Raw genomic sequence first — 19,789 nt, 5'->3', positions numbered from 1 at the left:
AATCTGGAAAACCACTCAAGTTTTAGGCTAATCTCTTTTAAAATAACAAAAGATGGCACAATCTAGTTTTTCTCCCGTATGGTTTTCCCTGCATCCTCGTGGTACCAGCGCATCCATCCGAAGGTGCAGGCAAGGGGATTTCTTCCAAAGCGGGTGGGAGAGGCTCGCCCGCGTCCGACGCGCGCCCGGGGGATCACGAGGGTTGGGGCGCCGAAGGCCCGCGGGAGGCGTGACGGGCAGGGACAGAGCCGGCGCGATCCCTCCCTCCCAAACCAGTCATTACCAGTCATTGCGGGAGGAATAAATACGCTGTCCCTGATAGGCGGCTCGCGGTTCCAAGTTCACGAGTTCCATTTATGCTCCTTCCAAATACCCTATATCATCTGTAAGACAGCAGACCATTAGGGAGTTGATATTAGCCTTACCTGCAGGCTTATACGCGAAGATGAATTGCTGTACATAGTCAAAGTATCTCTTCTGTGGGAAAAACAACACGGGGATACAAGTGAGGAAAATGAGAACACCGAGCGATGTTTTCATCTAATTTATCCGCGGATGGCGCGATGCGCTCCCATTAACCGCGGGGTGGGATACGTACGTCAACCACGGCGAGCCTCATGCAGGCTTTGCTAATTAGCGTTTGGCTCGTGGAAGGGAAGAATCTCCCTCCCGCAGCCAGAGCTCTGCAACACCTCGTGAGCAGGTGGATGTCTTCAGCAAACTGAGAAGTACAGAAAATTGACACTGAAACAAGTAATCACGGTGGCGTTGGCTGAAGCTCGCTCTGCTTCCCGCTGCCCGTGGTAAGCGTTCCCCCGAGAATGCGTGCGCCTGACCCTAAACTTTCCCCATTTTCCAAGCCAATGCACTTGATGGGAACTCATCTTGCTGCTCTCCCCCTGATTACATCCCCCGCGGATCTCCAGGGGTGGGACCGCTGCCAATTTAGAGGTGGCTGAATCCATTTCACTGACGCAGCTTTTCAAAGATTGGGTTTGGGTTTGGGCCCTGGGCTTTATTTGTTTGTTCCCATTCCAGACGGCCTCACCTGTGAAATAAATGACATTTGGTGGTACCCTCGCTCTCATGGAAGACACGGATACGTATATTGTGTTTCCTTTAAAACGAACCCGTGCTGGGGAATGAACCCTCAGGAAACGATGCTTTAACGCCAGCTTTTTAAGGGTTTTTGCTCCCCCTTTTCAATTTTTAGTAAGCTAGTAAAAATCAATAGGCCTGTGTTCCCATCTGCACGCCACCTGACATCCCGTGAATGATCAATGGGGCTCACGGAGGGTCTCGCAGGAAAGCCGAGTGCTGCAGCGGCCACGGCAGACCGCGATCCCGGCACCTCGGCTTCCTCCTGGCCCTGGTTCGGTCTTTGCTGCCATTGGGCCGTGGTGCACCCGTACGAGCCCAGCCCTGGTGATGCCAGAGAGCACAAGCAGGAGCAGCAGCTCTGCAGACATACGTGGCTGTCAGCCCCGCTCGACGCAGCAGAGGATTTTCCCAGCAGCTCCAGAAGCAGCTCAGTTGCGCCCAAGCGGTGGCACGCAGCCACGCTTGGCATGTGACGGCTGGGAGCGAAGCCTGGCCAGGGATGCTGCGCAGGTCCCCGACCCGCGCTCCCTGGGCTCGGCAGAGCTAGTGGCATTAAAAACCCGAAAGAGCACGGTGAGCTGAGCATCAGGCGGTGCCACACAGCCCCGGGGCCGCAGAGGCTCAAGCATTGCCTGGGGAAAATAGCTTTCCAAGTGGTTCCCCAGTGGTTCCTCAGGGAGCCGGGGGTGCTCCCCGCGAGGAGGCAAACCCCACTGAGACCCAGCCGAAAGCATGACCTCCATCTTGGCCCGGAGCTGAGGCTCCTGTGCTGGTGGGAATGTGGGAAGGGGCTCGCGGGGGCTGGCAGAGCCGGTACCCGGCCAGGGCTGGTCCAGCAGGCGCTGGCGGGAGGTGGGACGCATCCCCGGGGGCAGCCGCGGGGGGGGGTGGGAAAGGTGGGAGCGGGAAGGCACCTCCATCTCACCTCTCTCCCTGCCGAGACGAGCGGAATTTTATTTCTGGAAGCAATTTAATGGTTTGCTGATAACTTTGATTGGTTTCGTGTCAGGTTAGCTTTTAATCTCTGCTCTGGTCCGCTTCATTCTTTAAAATAACTGTGATTGAAGGATGCTGTTCCAGTGTCGCACATGCTCACGGGCACACGTGCGATGGTGCGCAGGCCGATGGCTGCTGCCTGCTGACCCTCCCTGCCCGCTGCCGACACCTCTGTGACTCAGGTGGTGACTGCGCCACCGCCGCGGCTCCTCCTGGGGAGGAATGGGGAGAAAATGGCCACGGAGGAAGGAAAGCTGTTTGGGTGGAAAAGGTAGTAGAGACACTGACAGCTACTGCTCTGCAACATGCAGGGCGGTGTACCCCACAGCAGGGTGGTGTACCCCACCCCAGGGAGGTGTAACCCCACCCTGCCAACCCCGATGTTGCCCCCTCTGCCCCCGTCCCCGCCACCGCGCACCTCTCACTCTCCGCCCCAGTCCCCGTTCCAGCACCAGCCCAGAGGACTCTCACGTGCTCGTGCATCCTCTCCCGTTGCCGCTGCACGTCCACCTTTGCTTGCCAGGTCCCTGCAGTGAAACAGCCGGGCATTTGCACTGCACTCCGGTGAGGCAGATGATGCTGCTCTTCCAGCGATGCTCCTTCAGCTCTGCTTCCCACCTCCTGCCTCCTTCCAAATCAGCCCCGTCCCAGGAGGAGGCTGTCCCATCCCAGCCTGGCTGCCTGGGCTGGGCCGGGTCCCCGGCGGGGATGCAGCCCCCGTTTCTCCGGGCACCTGCTGCCACGAGGCTGGATGGGCAGAGCGCGCTGCTGCCGCTCGGGGCCGAGCTTCCCACCTCTGCCTTCGCCTGGGCAAGGCAGGGCCAAACGCCTGAGTCCATCCCCCTGGCCATGAGTCTTGGGCACATGCACAGCTAAATATCAGCATGTGCTGGGAAGAGTTAGGAACGATGGTTTCGGGGTGCAAGACCCCCCCGCACCCCCCGGGCAGACCCTTGCTCCTGTGGGGCCACCGAGCAACCTTTGGGAGAGGGTGCTGCAGGCGGCTGTGCCTCTCCTCGGCCCCCCAGCATACCGCGTCTCTCACACCTCCAAACGAATTCTCTTCAGATGCACCCTCCAGGCAGAAAACGGACCTGTTCTTGACAAACACACCAGGAGGGGAAAGAAAACCCCAGCCTGAAGTCCCTGGGCATGCTGATGGTTTCCTTCACTCCAGGGCAGATGCAGATTTTAATCAATGAGATCGATGGTGAACGCTCGCAGGCTACAGGAATGGAGAAGGGGCTGCGGAGAGCGGCCGCAAGATGGATGGCCAGCGGCAGAGGACCTGGGGGAGGTCAGAGGTGACCGTCACCTTGAGATCCAATCTGCAGCTCGGCCCCTCCGTGCTGGCCGCCGGCCGGACTCGTATGGCAGCTCCTGCCCTCTCGCTGCCTAACCACGGGCAGCACTCGCCTGTCCTCTCCCACGGCCCCACGCCCTGGTCTGTGACCACCTTACATTTACACACACGCCTCGTGTGAGCGAGGATTGCCCTTGAGCCGCCATCCCCAAGCAATCACCGGCAGAGCAAAGCACTTCTTCAGCCAAAAGCTCTCTCATCTCCTCCTTCTCACTTGTTTGCCTTTACCTCGCCCGTCCCGGCTCCCCAGGCGCCGTCAGAGAACCCTTCCTGAGGCCCAGCCACCCTGGAGCCACCCAGCCCAAAGCCCTGCGCCGGGGGCCGCCCAGGGCCACGTCCAGTTGGGTTTGGAGCATCTCCAGGGATGGAGAGGGCACAGCCTCCCAGGGCAGCCTGCGCCTGTGAGCTCCCTCACAGCCACCTCCCTCCCCTTTCTCCCTGTTTTTGGCTACCACACTCTGGTCAGAAAGCTCACGTGAATGTGAAACCCGGGCTCAGATCCCCACGTCCCTGCTCGGGGACAAGGACAAACCAGGCTGCCTTGGAGTTCAGAGCAGTGGGGATCGCAAGCACTGGGCAAGAAGGTTTTCTTGAGAGGGTATTTCCCAGTCTCTCCCCCTGCAAACGTTCCAGCCATACGAAATGCATGAATACCCGTTCAGCTTCTTCCCACCTCGCTGCATGGGATGCTGCAGTCCGAGCGTCCTCTCCGCATTCGGAGGAGGCTGAGGGCTTCCAGCGCCTGCCCAGCCCGGAGCATCGCACCCCCTCCCCAGCCCCGCAGCCGCCTGGTGCAGGGAACATCCCCCCGCAGCGCTCCTGGTTCATCTCTGCCTTTGGCGTCGATGGCGAGCGCTCTTTGTCAGCGTCACCTTGTGAATAACCTGGCCGCACAGAACGGCATTTTCCAGAAAAATAATGATCTGCTGAAATGACTTTGCCTGGCCCAAGCTTTTTGGCAGAGCTAACAGGAGGCCTAGCAGTCCGCTCATAAAAAAAACATCACCCAGGTTTGACTCGGCGAGCCCAGGGAAATGGCTCTGCACGCCTTGGCGGATCGCGCTGGGACTTGGGCTTGGCCCCGGAGCGTCTGGTGCTCACCCCGAAGGCTCCTGCTCCGCTCCGCTCCCCGTCCTCCTCCCTCTTGCCTTCCTTCTCCTTGAGCCGGGCAGCCCGGCAGCTGGCAGAACCATAGCTGCATTTGCTTCTGCAATAAATCTGGATCTGCTCTACAATGGATTTTAATCCACTTTCTGGCTAAACTGCGAACAGGGTGAAAATAGGCAGCCTGTCTTAATAACTTCTCTGTTATTAAGCAGAGATAAATATTTTTTGCGCCTTTGCAGCACTGCTGTGCATTGCTGAACAGGTTCCCGTTTGGCTCCACGCTGTTCTGCATTTCATCGCAATTCATTACCATACCATTTCTGTCTTGAAATATCATAAAATCCACCTTGGAGATCCTTCTGGAGTAACAAGACAATTAAAAACGAGTCAACATTATCCTTCAAGAGAGAAAGGCAGAAAACACCTTCTCCCCCAGCTGCCCACGCAGCCGGGCGGCCGGCTGACGGCAAAGCGGCTGGCGCGGCCGCAGCGACGGTCCTGTCTCCAAAGGCCGCCTCCAGAGCACCCGCTCTCCTCCTCAGCCCCGCCGAGCCCCCGGGGACGCAGATTCGGCCCTGGCCCGTCGGTGGGGTGGCTGCTCGGATGTATTTATGAACCGATTACCATGACACCGGACCTAACGGCTCGCGGTTACTCTTAGTCCTTGCAGGCTGCTAGAGAAGACTTTCTCCTTTAACGAGACCTGAATGAAAGGATTATCATTCATGCTATAGTCTGGGCTCAATTTATAAACAGCGTCACCCCACTCCCTTCCGTGGAAGAGGATGAGGGCTGAACCGGTTTTTACGATGGCTCTATTTAATAAGATACGCGATGTTTCATCATCTATAGTATAACAGCAGTCAGGTGCGGTGAGAACTGCAGAAGGGTATCCCTGATGCTCATTAACCATCAAACATACCTCCATGAACTCGCGGCAACCCCAGCCGTGGTTTTCTTTTCTGGCTTTCCCTTCGGCTCAGGCAGCTTGGTACCGGCAGTCCGATGGTGGGGGCAGTGGCTGCGCTCTTGGGGAAAGCCACCGTCGGGTTTCGGACACGGTGGGATGCTCCCTCAAGTGCTCTGTTCTGCTGGACCGGCCTGAGCAGCCGTGGTCCCAAGGTACCCGCACGCAGGTAATGCCATACGTAACCGGGGGTGGAAGAATGTGGCCTACTAGAGAGAAACAGAAAAAATAAAGCCAGAAATATTGGAGATATTGAAGATGTAAATGCCATAATACTGCGTCAGGTCCCAAGTGGGTTCCTGAAGGGGACGTTGGGTATTCTGGCAGTCATGGCCCAGGTAGGGTGCCACCCGATCATCCAGCCACACATAGCCAGAGCTCCGTCACCTGAACATCTCATCAGCTGTGTCTTTGCCGGCCGGACTGGTAAGCAAAGCTGGGATGAAGTCAGCCAGACTGCCGAGACTGCAGCCTCCTGCCCGAGCCAGCTGACGACAGCTTGGAAGTCCTAGGCCCGCAGAAGCTGAAGAAATGGGTCTTTTAAAATAAACTTGCAACAGGTGAGATCTGAATGTGAATACTGCTAAAACCAGGAGTGCAGGCGACTTTGCTCCCCTTTGGCTCTGGATTAACTTGTAAGAAGAAATAGTCTTGCTAAAACCACTCAGACTTGACCGCAAGGTTTGCTTTGCCCACGGAGGAAGGCTGACCTTGGGGGAAGACGTACAGCAGCCTTCCCTGGCGGGCAGCCCCGGCCGGGACCCCCGGCTTTGCCAGGACACCGGGCACGAGAGGGTGGCACCGAGCGGTGACGCTGCCAACGCAGTAAGTGAGGACGCGCACCTGAACGGCGAGGAGCAGGAGGCACTCCTTGATGTCAGAAAGGTGGTGTTTTTTGCTTAAAAATCAAATTCAAACTTGCAAGATGTGCAGCTTCCACCATCATTTTTATGATAAAACCAGCAGTTTTCTTTTACCATATTGTAAGTTGGGAGTAGCTCTACAGGAGTGAATAAACGCCTGTTTAAAGTCCGTTACTTCAGTAAATAAATATCTAACACCTCCCCCCCCCCCATTTTAAGCTACTCCAGTCATTTGTAAATAGGTTTCCAATTTACAAAAATCAATTAAAATCATATATTCTAAATGTAACGACCAACAATGATCTTCCCGTAGATGTCATTCAGCCTTCATTTTAAAAACAAAATCAACATTCAAAAAGCTATGCTGCTGCAGCAGAAAGTTTCACCTTTTAATTTTTCATACAGGATTAATTTTTAATTTTCAGACATCAGAGAGAGAGGGGAGTTCCCCAGGAGCCCTCCTGTTCAAAGAGCACTCCAGGCAACTATTGCCATCAAGTGTCAATTCATCACACTGAAGGCTCTGATGCAGATTTTTACTGATATTTTTGCTCAGACGGAAGTATTATCGCTGGTAAAGTTTCGGTGCTTGCTAAAAGCCAAGCACGGCCTGGATAGCTTGTTGGGAGAAGAGGAGGAATCCCTGGTTGGGTCTCTCCCCAGCGAGCCCGCTGAGCGCTGTCCCTGCCCCGCGGCGGGCGCCCGGGGCCTTCGGAGTTCCCCTACCGCACGTCGTGCCAGGAAACCTGGGTTTGAAATCGCAGTGGCGTAGACGTTATTGGACGGGAACTCCTTCCACGCATGCTCAGAGACCTTAAACGCAGGAAGGACCATCGGAAAGGCTTAATTTACAAATTGGGATACTCTTGAGTTTCTTACAGGGCCAACGTCCCACAAGTCCCACAAAGGGCCCTGACAATTTTGCAAACCTTTGAACTGCAATTTGGGACTGAATACCCGCGACAGCCCGGCTCGGTTTGCCGGGTGCTCCCCGGCGCCCCTGAGCTCTCCGAAGCTCCCACGCAGCCTCCCGCGCTCCCAAGACAGCAAACCTGGCCCTCGCTTTTGCCGCCTCTGCACAGGAGGGAACAGGCGGGATGAGGAACTCGGTCCCTGGTTGGGCTTTCCCGGCATCAGAAACAGAGGGAGAGAGGCAGGGGCCGCAGCTGGCCGGGAACTCTCTTGTCCAAAGGGAGAAGTAAGTGGCACAGCTTGCGGAGCTTGCAAGGTGATGTGCAGAAGATATACGCGGTTTTGGGTTCCGCACATTGGTTGCTCATGGAAGTTCCTGCAGCATCCAGAGGACAAAATGCTTTCGGGTCCTCTCCAATTTCTGCTATTAACGCATTGGCTTTTAAATATGTAAGCTACTGCTAAGCATGTTAAAGGCCTTCTATTTACACTTCTTTGCTTGCATACGACTCGTCAATTTGAAAAAGACCAGGGGATCCCAAGGTGAGCCTATCCCAGAAACCTGCAGAATACCAGCTGCACCGAGATCCGAGTCCTGGCTGCGCCCGATGGGGCACGGCCTTGCCCGAAGGCGCGGGGAATCCTGCCAGGCGGCGGGAGAGGCCGTGCCCGCCTTCGCAGCAGGCTGGAGGCAGCCAGATGCACGGGGATGGATTTCTGAGTCAGCTAGAAGGAATGCTGATCGTCGGCAAGACACGCGCCACGTACAACTGTAACGTTATGCTCTTTGGAAAAAAATCTCTGATCGATACATTTGATGGAGTTTACCCCGACCTCAGTGGTCTGCATTTTCAAATAGCTTTGGTTTTAGGCACGATTGACGTATTTTGAGGACATCAACCAAACACACACGCACGCTTCGAACGCGACCTGGCTCCCGCTGCGGCGGCAGCGCAGCCGGCGGGACGGCGCCCCTCCAACGCCAGCTCCCGGCTCCTCCGGAGGAGAGGCACGAAGGCAGCGCCGGCCGAGGCCCTTGGTGGCCCAGCGCGACCCCCGCCAGCCCCTGGGCGAGGAGCTGTGACGTGGGAAAGCGCGGGAGCCCTCCCTCCTGTTTTAGGCAACTGAAAGCAGCAAATGTGAAGTCCCTGGTATAGTTTTTCTAGATTTTTTTTTTTTTCTGTAAATCTCAAGGGACCTCTCGTTTCCAGTATCTAACTCCAAATAACGCTAATTTGTGGACAGACAATCTCCACGGCCTCACTTTAGGCAGAATATTGTGTGACAGCTGGGAGACAATCGCGCATATGCAATTAATAATGCACAAGTCCATCGCTCCGTATCTCAATCACCTTCTCTCAGGTTGGCTCGCTTCCCTCAGCCTTAATGCATGCTCTTTCAAGCTGGAGAAGGGAGCACCTGCCCATTTGATCTCATCTGCCCCTTCCTCTGCCTCCGCTCCTCTGTGCCAGGAGCCGTCCGTCAGTCCGTCCTCCCCGTGCTGCCCCGCCGCTCCCCAGCACCTTCTGAGCGCTGGTGCAGCCGCTCCGTCACTAACGAGGTCCCCTTCGGGCCCCGGTGCTACACCTCCTCCGGCTCTGACGCCTAACAGGGCTGCTTCTGCCCCTGCCTCTCCTTACCTTTGGCCGCGAGCTCCTCGCTGCTGCCATAAACGTCCCGGTCGGTCCAGCCGTGGCACGGGTACCACCTCCTCCCTCCTCCTGCCAAGGTTACGCATGACGCTGCTTGGCTTTACGTGACGCTTCAGGGCGGGTTCGTTACTTGGATCAGTATTAAACGAGTCCAGTGCAACGTCCTAATCGTTCCCACTACTCTGCGCTGCGTTGCCTTGATGTGATTTTACACCTCTCGGCCAAAGGTGTGGTTTTACGTCCAGCGCCAGGACGGGAGGGACATTCCCAGCCAGCGTGGCGTAAAGCCAAGGAGGGCGCGACCTCCTGCGTCGCGCCTCTCGCCCGCACCCTGCCTGCAGCCGCAGCGGGGAAGGGGTCGGCACCACGACGGCCCCGCCGCCCCGCTCCCTCGCTTTGCCCGGTGCAACGCGCCGAAGGCGGAGGCACCCGCAGCGCCAGGCACTGCGCAAACACCGGCAGCGCAGGCAGGAGCGCGGGCACTGCCGGCGCACGGCTCGGTCGGACCTAACTCACCCGGCAGAAACCGCAGGTGCTGGGTGCCAACGAAGCCTGGGTCAAGCTGTGGAAGAAGGGCCGTAGCGCTTTTGACCGCTTCGTGTAGCACCCGAGTACACAGCCAGATATTTAATTATCGAAAAATGATGCCGCATAAATGAAAAAAATATTGATCTTTTTGCATCAAAATGTAATCACGCCAAATCAAAAACAATTAATGTCCTTGAATGCAGATATATAGCAGGAAATAGGCACATACCTTTTAGAGGTAAATTGCTTAAGGTATAATCTAGGCTTTAGTGTATTTTCATTTCTACTAAATGAGGAGACGGCGGCGAACACTGAGCTCGCTACATTTGACCATCTCTCTACACAAATCAAACCGTTTGTGTTTTGCGAAGTAAACAGCAAAACCAGCGCATCTAATTTTTGAAATTCTTCTGGCTTTTCTTTTTGACCTTTGGTATTTGTACGTATCGATGCTCTCTCTAAACCGTTGCACAAAAACACCTTGAAGTGTCAAGCTTTAAAAATGAGTCTTCTTTTCTCTTTCTCCTGTGCAGCCTGGATTATCTTGGCCTTGTCAAAATACATTCTCTAGTTAGAGGTTGGAAATATTTCCCTCCTGGCTCCCAAGTATTGATTTTCCGAGGCTCAGCTCTGCCTGTCAGCCGAGGAGGGGAGAGGTGAGAGTTCGCCCGGCGCTGCCTGGCTCTGCCTCCTGCGCCGCCGTGCCCTGCCCGCTGCCGAGCCGCCGGCATCGCCCGCCCAGCTGCCACCAGCGCGCTTCACCTGCAAGGGAACGCCGGAGCCGCCGACGCTCTAACAGGTTCACGCACCCCGAAAATGGAGGATTCACCCAATTCCTTTGTGGGTTTTTCGCTTTGAAGGCCGCTTAGGCCATGCCTGACCCTCGCCGGCTCACCGTCCCGCGCTCACCCCACGCCCCTCTGCAAGCCGCGGGCGCCGGGGCTGCCTCTGCAGGCAAACACAACTGCCGCTTTTTAAAAATTACGCGTATCGCAGATTCCAGCCCAAACACAACGTTACATTAAATACGCTTGGTAATCCTGCACGCCACCTCAGAAAAATCTCGGTGTTTAATTTATTTCAATTACTTTCTTTGGGGGAACGCAAACCGGAGCATCACCGGGCACACCTGGTGTTGCTGAATTCCTGGAAGATGCATATCCCCTTGTCTGCCTGGACACGCTGCTTTGGGAGTCAAGAGAACCTTACTCTCAGCATCCTCCTACCTCCATCGTTTGTACCGAAGGCGACGTGACCCCCGCCTGCTCTGCCGGCGACTCATTCTGCTCTCAGTCATCCCGATTTGCAAATGGAAAGGAAGACGTTTCTTAAACGGTGAAAAGACTTCAGATTACCGGCCAGTAAATCAGCAGCAGGAAATCATATACACACCGTCAGGCTGATGCCAGGAAACCAACGCTCTTCGATACGATTCAGTTTTATTTCACAAGCATATTTACACCGGGAAGTTGAATACATACAGAGGATGGGGAGCGGGTTCGTCAAGAAGTTGCGGGAGAGGCAGCCACTTGAACCATTCACCACACACGGTGACTTCAATCATCACAACATTTTCATACAGGTGTCTCATCATGTCATCTTTTGCTTGTAAGCTGCCAATGAAGCCACATACGTCTCTACGTTTACAAGGACAAGTCCAAATACAGTACTAACAAATCAATAAAGCACTAAAAGCTTACACTGGAATGACAATACACATTTCACTGCGGTGCTGAGAGCGCGAGGCCGGGCTGAAGTTCAGGACTGGGCTTAACAGAGCCACCGAAGCGGCGGGCTGGGTTTAACTAGCGCGCGCATCCCGGCGGGACAGGGAGGGCTCTCCATCGGGACTGCGCGCGCCGGCCCCTTGCCCAGCCCGACGGCCGGGGCGGGCTGGCCCCAGCGCCACTCACAGCCGCTCCGTGGCTCAGCGACTCCTCGGCAAACACACCACGCTTCGGCTCTCGCACCGTGAACTGATTTTGAGGCCTGCGAGGAAAATTACCAGCTCCCTTCTGCATTTGAGAAAAATCCATTACGCTTCTAGCTTAAAACAAACATTGTAACGCATGTATAATTCAAGGTGTTTGATCACTATACCACAAAGGAAGTCACTGCAGGGGCACGGTCCGCGTTCCTACGGGGGCCGCATTTTGTTTGGGAAGTCCACACCTATACACACGTGGTAGCTACTGTACGCTAACGGACAGGAGCCCGTGGGACACGCTTACAGGGCACCTCAGCGCTCTCCTCATAAGCCTACGCTGAAAATCACAGCGTTTCCTTCTACGGATGAGAAGGCCCTGTTAGCTCTCCTCTTTTTTTTCCTTGATCTCCAAGGTTACATATATATCTGTATAAACACAATGTACATGCATGTTGCATTAATTCACTTAGAAAAGACCCTGATATTCTACTACAGAGTTCTCCACTATACACTACATTCCCGCCAGATAAAAGATTAAACTTCACGGCAGTTTGTGTTAAACATTCCTAATGGTCTTAATTTCTTGCTTTTTAATTTTTTTTTAAATTATTTTAAAACAGCAAACAGATATGTAGCTTCTGGACTGTAAATCTCACTTTCATGTACAGTGTACTACACAGACCACCTAAAAAAAAAAAAAAAATCAATGCTTTTTATATTTAGAAGCCATTTTAAAAATTCATTTATTCCTTTTTGGGGAAGGGAATATTCTATAAGTACCATTTTTACTTTATTACGTAAAGACAGCCGCCTTAGTTCTGTGAGCTTTTCAGACAAAAATGGGAAAGAAAAAGCTATACAAACATATACATCAATATGTTTAAATAAAATAGTATTTTATAGATTTTTTTCTTTACTGTGAGCATAAACTAGCATACTTTCACACTATTAAATATTTCACAAAATTAGATATGTAAGAAGAGGGAAACACAGTCACAGCTAGTGTTACACAGGAATATTCCTACTGAAGGAAATGTTTCGATATATCCATTCAAATAACTTACCTTCTACATACTTCTCATCATTTTTCCAGCCAGAATTGCTCCCCGCCGATGCCATTTGTGCCGCCTCCCTCCGGGGCCCGTGTCCTTCCCCTCTGGTCCCCCCGTGAAGCCACCGCGGGAGCCGCGGCTGCGACACAAGCTGGGGGGGGCACGGCGCGGGCGCAGGGGCTCGCCGCCCTGCGCGTCCCGGCACAAATGGGAGCGGCTTTAGGAAGAAAACGCTTTTTGTCCTTTTCTTTTTTTAAATAAATACCTGCATTGGTAGCAAAAAACACCTTTATATATAAATACTCCTTTTTTCAAGTTTGCTATTCTATCTTAAAGAGATTTTTTTTTTTTTTTTTTTATTTACATGCGGACTATTATTCTTTCTTCCAGACTACAGCAAACAGTGACTGGGCACAGCAGCACTTCCAATTCTCTGGAAAACTGAGACTTTGTATGAGAACCATCCGCTTTGGATCAGAACACAGGCCACCCACCCCCTGAAACTCCTTCCCTCTCCACCCCGAGGCAACGAGCCCCGCATTAACTAACCCGCGTGGCTAGCTCTAAGACACATCACCTGCCATCATTCAGTGGTCACTAGGAGAAAGTACATGTAAACACGAGCCTTTTTGGTAAACACTGAGATTCTGTGAGAGTCTCCAAAGGAAAAACGTGTTTAATGAGGGCTGCTGCGTGAACTCAACATCCAGTGAGGAAGGGGCCGGGTTCAGCCCGGCTGCGAAGCCTGGTTTGATTCCTGCCGCTGCGGATCTGGCCGAGGAGCGCCGTCACAGTGTTATCGATCCCCCGCTTCTGCTGCGCCACGCAGGAGCACGCTCCCCAGCGCCGTCGCCTTCCTCCTCCCGGCTGCAAGGAAAAACCAGCCGGTGTCAGCGCAGCCGCCCCGCAGAGCCGGGCAGGAGCCCACCGGCGGTCTGCAGGCACCAGCGTGGGCATCCCGCGCGAGGAGCGCAGAGACCGAGAGAGGGAGAATTACGAGGAACTTTGAAACAGAGATGGGTTTCTAGTGCGGGGGATTTACCCTAGACCATAAAGCGATGCTCCTTGCCGTCGTGAGCCATGAGGATGACGTTTCGGTTGGAGGTCCAGATGAGCCGTGCCAGCCTGAGGGCGTTGTGGGAGCCCGGCGAGGCCGGCTGGACGGGGGGCACCTGGTAGGTTTTGATGCAGCGGAGCTGGGGCGCAGAGTTCAGCATGCCGATGCTCCCCAGGAGAGAGGTGTTCATCTGCAGAGACACCCACAGGTGACCCACCCTGCCCGCAGGCTTCTGGGGAGGGTCACCACCCGCCACGCACACCCGGACCTCCCCTGGAGCTTCAACACCCCTCCGATCCCGGGGACCAGCGGCTGTCTCAAACCAGGCTTAATTAAAATGCTGTTAGAGTTGGGCCAAGCCACGCCGTTTAACGGAAGGGGAGCTGAGCTGGGTGGTCTGGATGGTGGTTCATGACCACGGTACACAACTGGGCAGACTGGAAGCACTGATGGACTCGGTGGGCATACCTTACTGTGCTCCTTGGGGGCGATTTATAAAGGCACGCTAAGCATAAGCATACACAATCAGAACTTAAGGAAAAACCATGAAGTATTAATACGATTATATTTACGCCAGAATATTATTTATCAAAATCATAAAAACACTAAAGATATGCAGACTAAAGAGCAGTCGTCGTCATAGGTACAAACAGAAAAAACCCCAAGAGCAAGAGCTTTTTTTATTGTCTGGTAGATGAAGAGGCCGTCCAGAAGAGATCAGTTGAGTTATTCTTTGGAAAGCAGGCCAATTATTGCTGCTGCATCTTGTCTAGCTCCATGTTTTTAAAAATGAGATTCTCTGATCTACTCCACAGAGATACACAAAATCCTACGCTTTCTGAAACGCTGCTTTATTCTCAAAAACCTTTCCATCCGCATGCATCGCAACCCTAGGATTTCCATCAGCAGGCGGCCGGCCGCATCCCTGAGACGTGCCCCACGAAACCTTGGCAAATCCTGGGACATTTAAGGCGCGTTATTGCTGATGCCACGTCCTGAATTCTGATCAGTACAAAGTACAAGCCATTACTTTTTCCTGGCTCTTCTCGGCAGCAGAGCGGTGTCAGAGAGTGTAAATCATGGCATCTCTAGCAGGGAGCATGCAAGCACCACTGACATTTTCACAATTTAAATCATCTTGAGTAATAACCCTTTTAAGATGACTAATGTTACTGATTTTCCTGCATTAATAATAGTGCCAAATAGAACACAGAAGGGAAAAATCACTAGTGCACGAGGTCACATTTTAAAACTAAACGTGTAGGTATATTTAACTCTTTATGTAAAAGCCACTTCAACGTGAACATTTATACACCTGGAAGAGCATGGCAGATCACAATTTAAAACTCGTGCCCGACTTCTTTTCCCTGCCAATTCTAAAAGATCTGGCCTGATTGCTTTCCAGATTTTCCCTGAGCACTTAAATGGAATGAACGTAACTGATGGATGAAGATTCTTGCTGTTCTCATTTACTGTTTCAGAAAGCGCACAATATAGTGATGGATAATCATTTAGTAATTTTTTATGGCACCTGTAGAACTACCGAATGACAGAAAACCAGGGAAGTGTGTTAAAGAGTATAACTGGTACTTACGGGCGTACTGAGTTCTGCTTTATAGTCTGATTACTGTAAGACTCAATGATTTTGATAGCGCACGTTGCCAGATCAGATCAGTTTATTTTTTAAGTCTAAAGCCATTTGAAGGAAGAAAAAAAAAAAAATCCTGCTTGGGGAACGTAGACAGCAGCCTACAACTGACAAAAAATATTCCTACCGATATGGGATTACAAAGAAAAAGATTGCTCATATGTTAAAGAAAATAAACCTCTAGGTACTTCACAAAATGGTGGCCTGACTCTCTGGTTTTGATGTGAATGTGAACAGCCCCATCCCTCACCCAGGGACAGCTGCAAGAAATGCTGAAATAGAAACAGTAATGGGAACAATCCCCCGTGTTACGGGGACACCGCTACTCAGAGCTGCCTTCCCGAGCCCACAGGGATGGTGAGGGAAGAGCTGCCCAGCGGAGAGGTGCCGGGGACGGGGGTCCGACAGCCGGCCCGGCCCTGCCTGCGCGGTGCTTGCCGGCAGCGGAGCGCGCTCGCTTTGGGTGGGGTGGGAGGGCAAGACGGGAGGGCAGCCCGGGGCCGCGGCGGGGTGGGCTGGTGAACGGCAAAACTCCGTGCTGAGGTTTCAGCTCCTGCCCTAACTTCTGGGCCTTTCCTGTTGCCAGCATTTCCTTATATATTACACCATGACTGAAAACAAAGTCCCAAATGTGAGTTCGTTAGCCACGTGTGCGCAGACAGACGGACGGTAACGCATCCTTACCTGCCAGAAGGAGAGGTGGCTGTCGGAATTGGAGTACGTGGCGAGGTACCGGCCGTCGGGGGCGAAGGCCACCGCAGTTATCGGTCCTTTATGGCCGTGGATAGTCTGGCAAGAGGGAGAGAGAACAGGAACGTAGAAGATTCACTACCTGTCACCGTGATGATGCTGAACAGACTTTTAAGCAAACACAAGTGCACGAGTACGTGAACGAGAACAAGAAACCTTTTTTGGAAGACCGAGGGACACCACTACCATCAGTAAAAATTAAATACCATGGGGAAATACCTCTTCATTTTCACCTGCATTTTCTCCTATTCTAGCGCTCATTTTCTGACTGTCATTGTGCCAACCGGCAAATACCCCTGAGCAGCAAAGCAAAGCCCTTTCGCAGAGGCTGGTTCCCGTCGGTCGGGGAGGACGGGACGGCGGCACGTGCTGCTCCTGAAGGACGGGCACGAAACCTAACTCCTGCCGTGTCACACGCAGGGACTTGTGCTCAGCACGGAGAACGCCCTTTCCTCAGGGCACTTAAACGCCTCCGGACAACCCAAAACATGAAAGCAGACCACTGAAATGTCTTATCAGGTGGGACTTAAGCACATGCTGCTCAGTATTAAATACCGTGACAATTTTTTTTAAGTGTTCTAATAGCTGCTTAGCCAATAAAAGGAAATTAAATCATCATATGAACACATCCCCTGCCAAATGCAGTTTTTAAACCAAAGTAATTTGTCAGGTATGTGAACATAAATGTCTCTTTAACGGGAATTAAAAAAAAAAAAAAAAAAATCTAATACTTATACTCCGCAAAGGAGGCTGTAAATTGGATGGCTGGGAGCCTCCAGCTGGCTAGGCGGTGGGCAGGGAATGGTAAGAAGCACAAAGCCACCCCCCAGCTTTACGAACAGCCTTTCCAGAAACGTCACCCATTCGGAGTGCGAAGCGCTGTCAGGGGCTGCCTGGCACCAGCGGCAGGGTCAGCGGCAGGGGCCGTTGAAGGGCCGGCACCGGCAGCACTGCTGGGCAGCCGGCACGGCTGCAGCCCCGGTGCTCCAGCACCCGTGTCCCCGCCGCCGGGGCACCACGGGGGTTTAAGTTAAGATGATGGACTGCAGACTTACATCCACCCGCAGCTGTACGGGCTCCTCCTTTACAGCTGCACCTCTGGGTGCACAGGCAACCGTTTCACTCAGAGAGTCCTCTCTACTCCAACAGACGACAGAAATATTTCCATTGCAAGGATCCAGGTGTGCTTCCACAGAACATATCCTGAACTCGGGGAGCGGACATGTCCTGACAAAGCAGGCACGGCCGCCCCTCACAGCCTGTGCTGAGCGAGGGCACCCTTTATGCCCAATCTTGATTCGAATACGAGCGTGCAATTAAAATCCTTTGGGCTACTGCCATAATAAGTGTAATTAAAAGTTCAAACCTTATGTTGTAGATGGAGTGTAAGAGATTTTTTTCAGAAATAATACACCAACTGGAAGGTACCTAGTATTTTCTCAGATTAGAGCTTCAACTATAATTTAAAACACATGCTTCTCATGGCAGTGCATCACAGATGCATAGACACACAGCACGCATTTGTGATGCACAGCTTTTGCCATCAAAAAATTTTCCAGGGCTCCTAGCTCTGGACAATCTTCGACAATATTCAACGTTACATACCCCGCTCCCATCATTCCCCTGCAACGCACCCTTCTGCGCAGCGTTACGGCCGCGATGGACTCCCCGCAGGCAAGGCAGGAGATGGGCGCTCCACCCCGGCCGTGCCACCGGTCCCTTGCGTCAGCTCAGGAAGTCACACGTCCTTCTGCTCACACGCCACGCTCACAGCTGTGGTCTCACCAGCATTAAATACTTGTTTCTTATAATATCCAGCAATATAAACACATTTGTCAGAAACACCATGAACAACTACTCACTTATTCCATGGTCAGAGTCACCATTAAGATGTTATTTACTCGTTACCTGAGGTTACTGTTTAACAACTGCAAAATACGCGGATGCTTTACATAAGGCACACTCATGTGCGTTATGTCTTCTCAAACGCTTAAGACATCTTAAAACGGGCAAACCCAGGTAGCTCACCTCCCCTCCCGTCTCATACCCCAGCAGCAGGAGCCCGAGAGCCTCTCCGACCGCTGGTGCCCCGCTCCGGGCAGCACCAGGGGCTGGCTTCTCCCACCCGGCTGAGGGAGCGCAGCTCCCCGGGGCTCCGGCCCGAGAACGGGCTCTGGCCCGAGGACGGGCTCCAGCGAGCGTCGGGGAGAGCGCCGGCGAGCGCCGGGGCTGGTCTCAGAAGCGCACAAAGTATTTCTTTGAAAATACACAAGAGCAGCTCTTTCTGCATTACGAGGCTCTGTGCCAACTTTAAATTGGCAGGGCTTAACTGTGCGAAAAAAGACTTTGTAATGTTCATTGAATAAAATTAGGCTGCAAAAAATAAAAGAAGTGCTCCTGTACCCATCTCTGGGACGTTAGAAGACGAAGACCTGCTCAGAATGGTGCACTGCATCTCAAGTCAGCCCTAGGTATTACGAACCCATTAATATATTCATTTCTTGTTTATCGTGTAAAAGGTGCGTGAACTCCAATAGAACCCCAAACCCATCTCTTCTATGTAATCACCGCAGCTTCAGATGAAAGTTTGAAAGGGCAATTAATTAGATGATCCGATGCTTAGACCCATCAAACTCTTTAGCACTTAACAAGCGAGTAATACTTGTCAATAAAATATGTTTTGGTAATACAAAGGTAGAAAATCAATAGTACTAGCACACTTGTTGCTCTTTTTACTACTGAAAATGCGTTCCAATAAGTACAATCCTTAAGGGAATTAATCTGCTTTGTTATTTAAAGGAAGTGCTTCTCTAATTGATGCTAATCCTTTCAAGCCAAGATTTATTTCTTAGTGCACCATCTAAACGTGTGCTTTGCAATGCTCATCTTGCGTTTCCGAGGCCAAGGAGTAAGCATTACAAAACCAAATTATTGCTCCTCATTCAAAATATTCTGCTTGCGCCCATCCATTTGGTGCTTAGACTCCCCTGGCCGGCCCCGTTTCGCTGCGGTGCTGAACACCGCGTTAATGGATTACAGCACTAATGCCTCAAGAGGGAACGCATGCCAAACACGCCGTCTTTGGGATTGCTTTCGAGTTACTAGGTGCAGTTTTTCAGCTCCGAAGCAGCTATACTAGCACGCAATGAAAAGTATGCAAAAATCCGTGCGATCCTGGTTTGGAAGTAGTCTTAATTCTGAACGGCAGAGACGGTGGGACAACGCGCAGCTGTGTGCAGCTTCCTTCTGCCCAAGCAATTGTTTTTTAATGGGAGGATGCTCCTGGGAGACTATTTGACTTCTGCACCTGCCACCATCGCTGTCCTGTAACACATGATATACTGAAGCTATGACAACCTAATTCTAAGCCCAATATTTGGTAAACTCTACATTGAACTGCAATATTCTCTTAAAGGTGACATAAAAAATAAACACTGTATCACTGCAGCAATTTTAGTTTAATAAATATACTGAAATGCATACTTTAAATTGATAAAGTAACTTATGTACTGCTATAGAGACATACTAATATTTTACCACCTTTATTATTAGATATTTATATCCCTAATCTCTAGGGGTACCTTAACTAAAGCCAAACAAAAAAATCCCTCGCTGAGAAAGCGGCGCGCCCAGCGCATCCCCCAGCAGCACTGCCCTTCCAGTCCCCATCACGTCAAAGACGTACAACAGCCGAGGTTTGCCCCAGCTAAGCAATGCCCTTAAAACGACGTGCCCGCTTTTAGCACGGAGCAGGAGGAAAATACCAGCTCCAGCTTTTGCACAGCATACAAATCCTCTCTGGGCAAGGAATGGGCATTTGAAAATGAAGGAGGCGGCGATTCAGTAACTCCTCCATCGATCAGCGA

General features: G+C 52.4%; 1 protein-coding gene across 9 annotated transcripts in view; it reads right to left on the bottom strand.

Annotated features, from left to right (window-relative positions):
• Positions 1-10,898: 10,898 nt before the first annotated feature.
• The window catches only part of WDR7 (WD repeat domain 7), a 151,496-nt gene continuing 142,605 nt past the window's right edge, over positions 10,899-19,789 (bottom strand). For 8 of the 9 annotated variants that reach the window (XM_087772849.1, XM_087772850.1, XM_087772854.1 and 5 more), the window contains 3 exons: positions 15,858-15,962; positions 13,511-13,715; positions 10,899-13,335 (listed from right to left, as the gene is read on the bottom strand). In XM_087772849.1, the coding sequence (XP_087628975.1) occupies positions 13,512-13,715; positions 15,858-15,962 (309 nt within the window). In that variant the 3' untranslated portion in view covers positions 10,899-13,335; position 13,511. Of the gene's footprint in view, positions 13,336-13,510; positions 13,716-15,857; positions 15,963-19,789 lie in introns of those variants that run through there. The other variant, XR_015707919.1, reaches the window with a different exon arrangement.

This window comes from Nipponia nippon, unplaced genomic scaffold (genome assembly GCF_047370975.1).
Source record: "Nipponia nippon isolate SJK-2023a ecotype South Korea unplaced genomic scaffold, ASM4737097v1 scaffold_37, whole genome shotgun sequence".
Classification (NCBI taxonomy): Eukaryota; Metazoa; Chordata; class Aves; order Pelecaniformes; family Threskiornithidae; genus Nipponia; species Nipponia nippon.
This window is presented reverse-complemented; position numbering and strand designations above follow the sequence as displayed.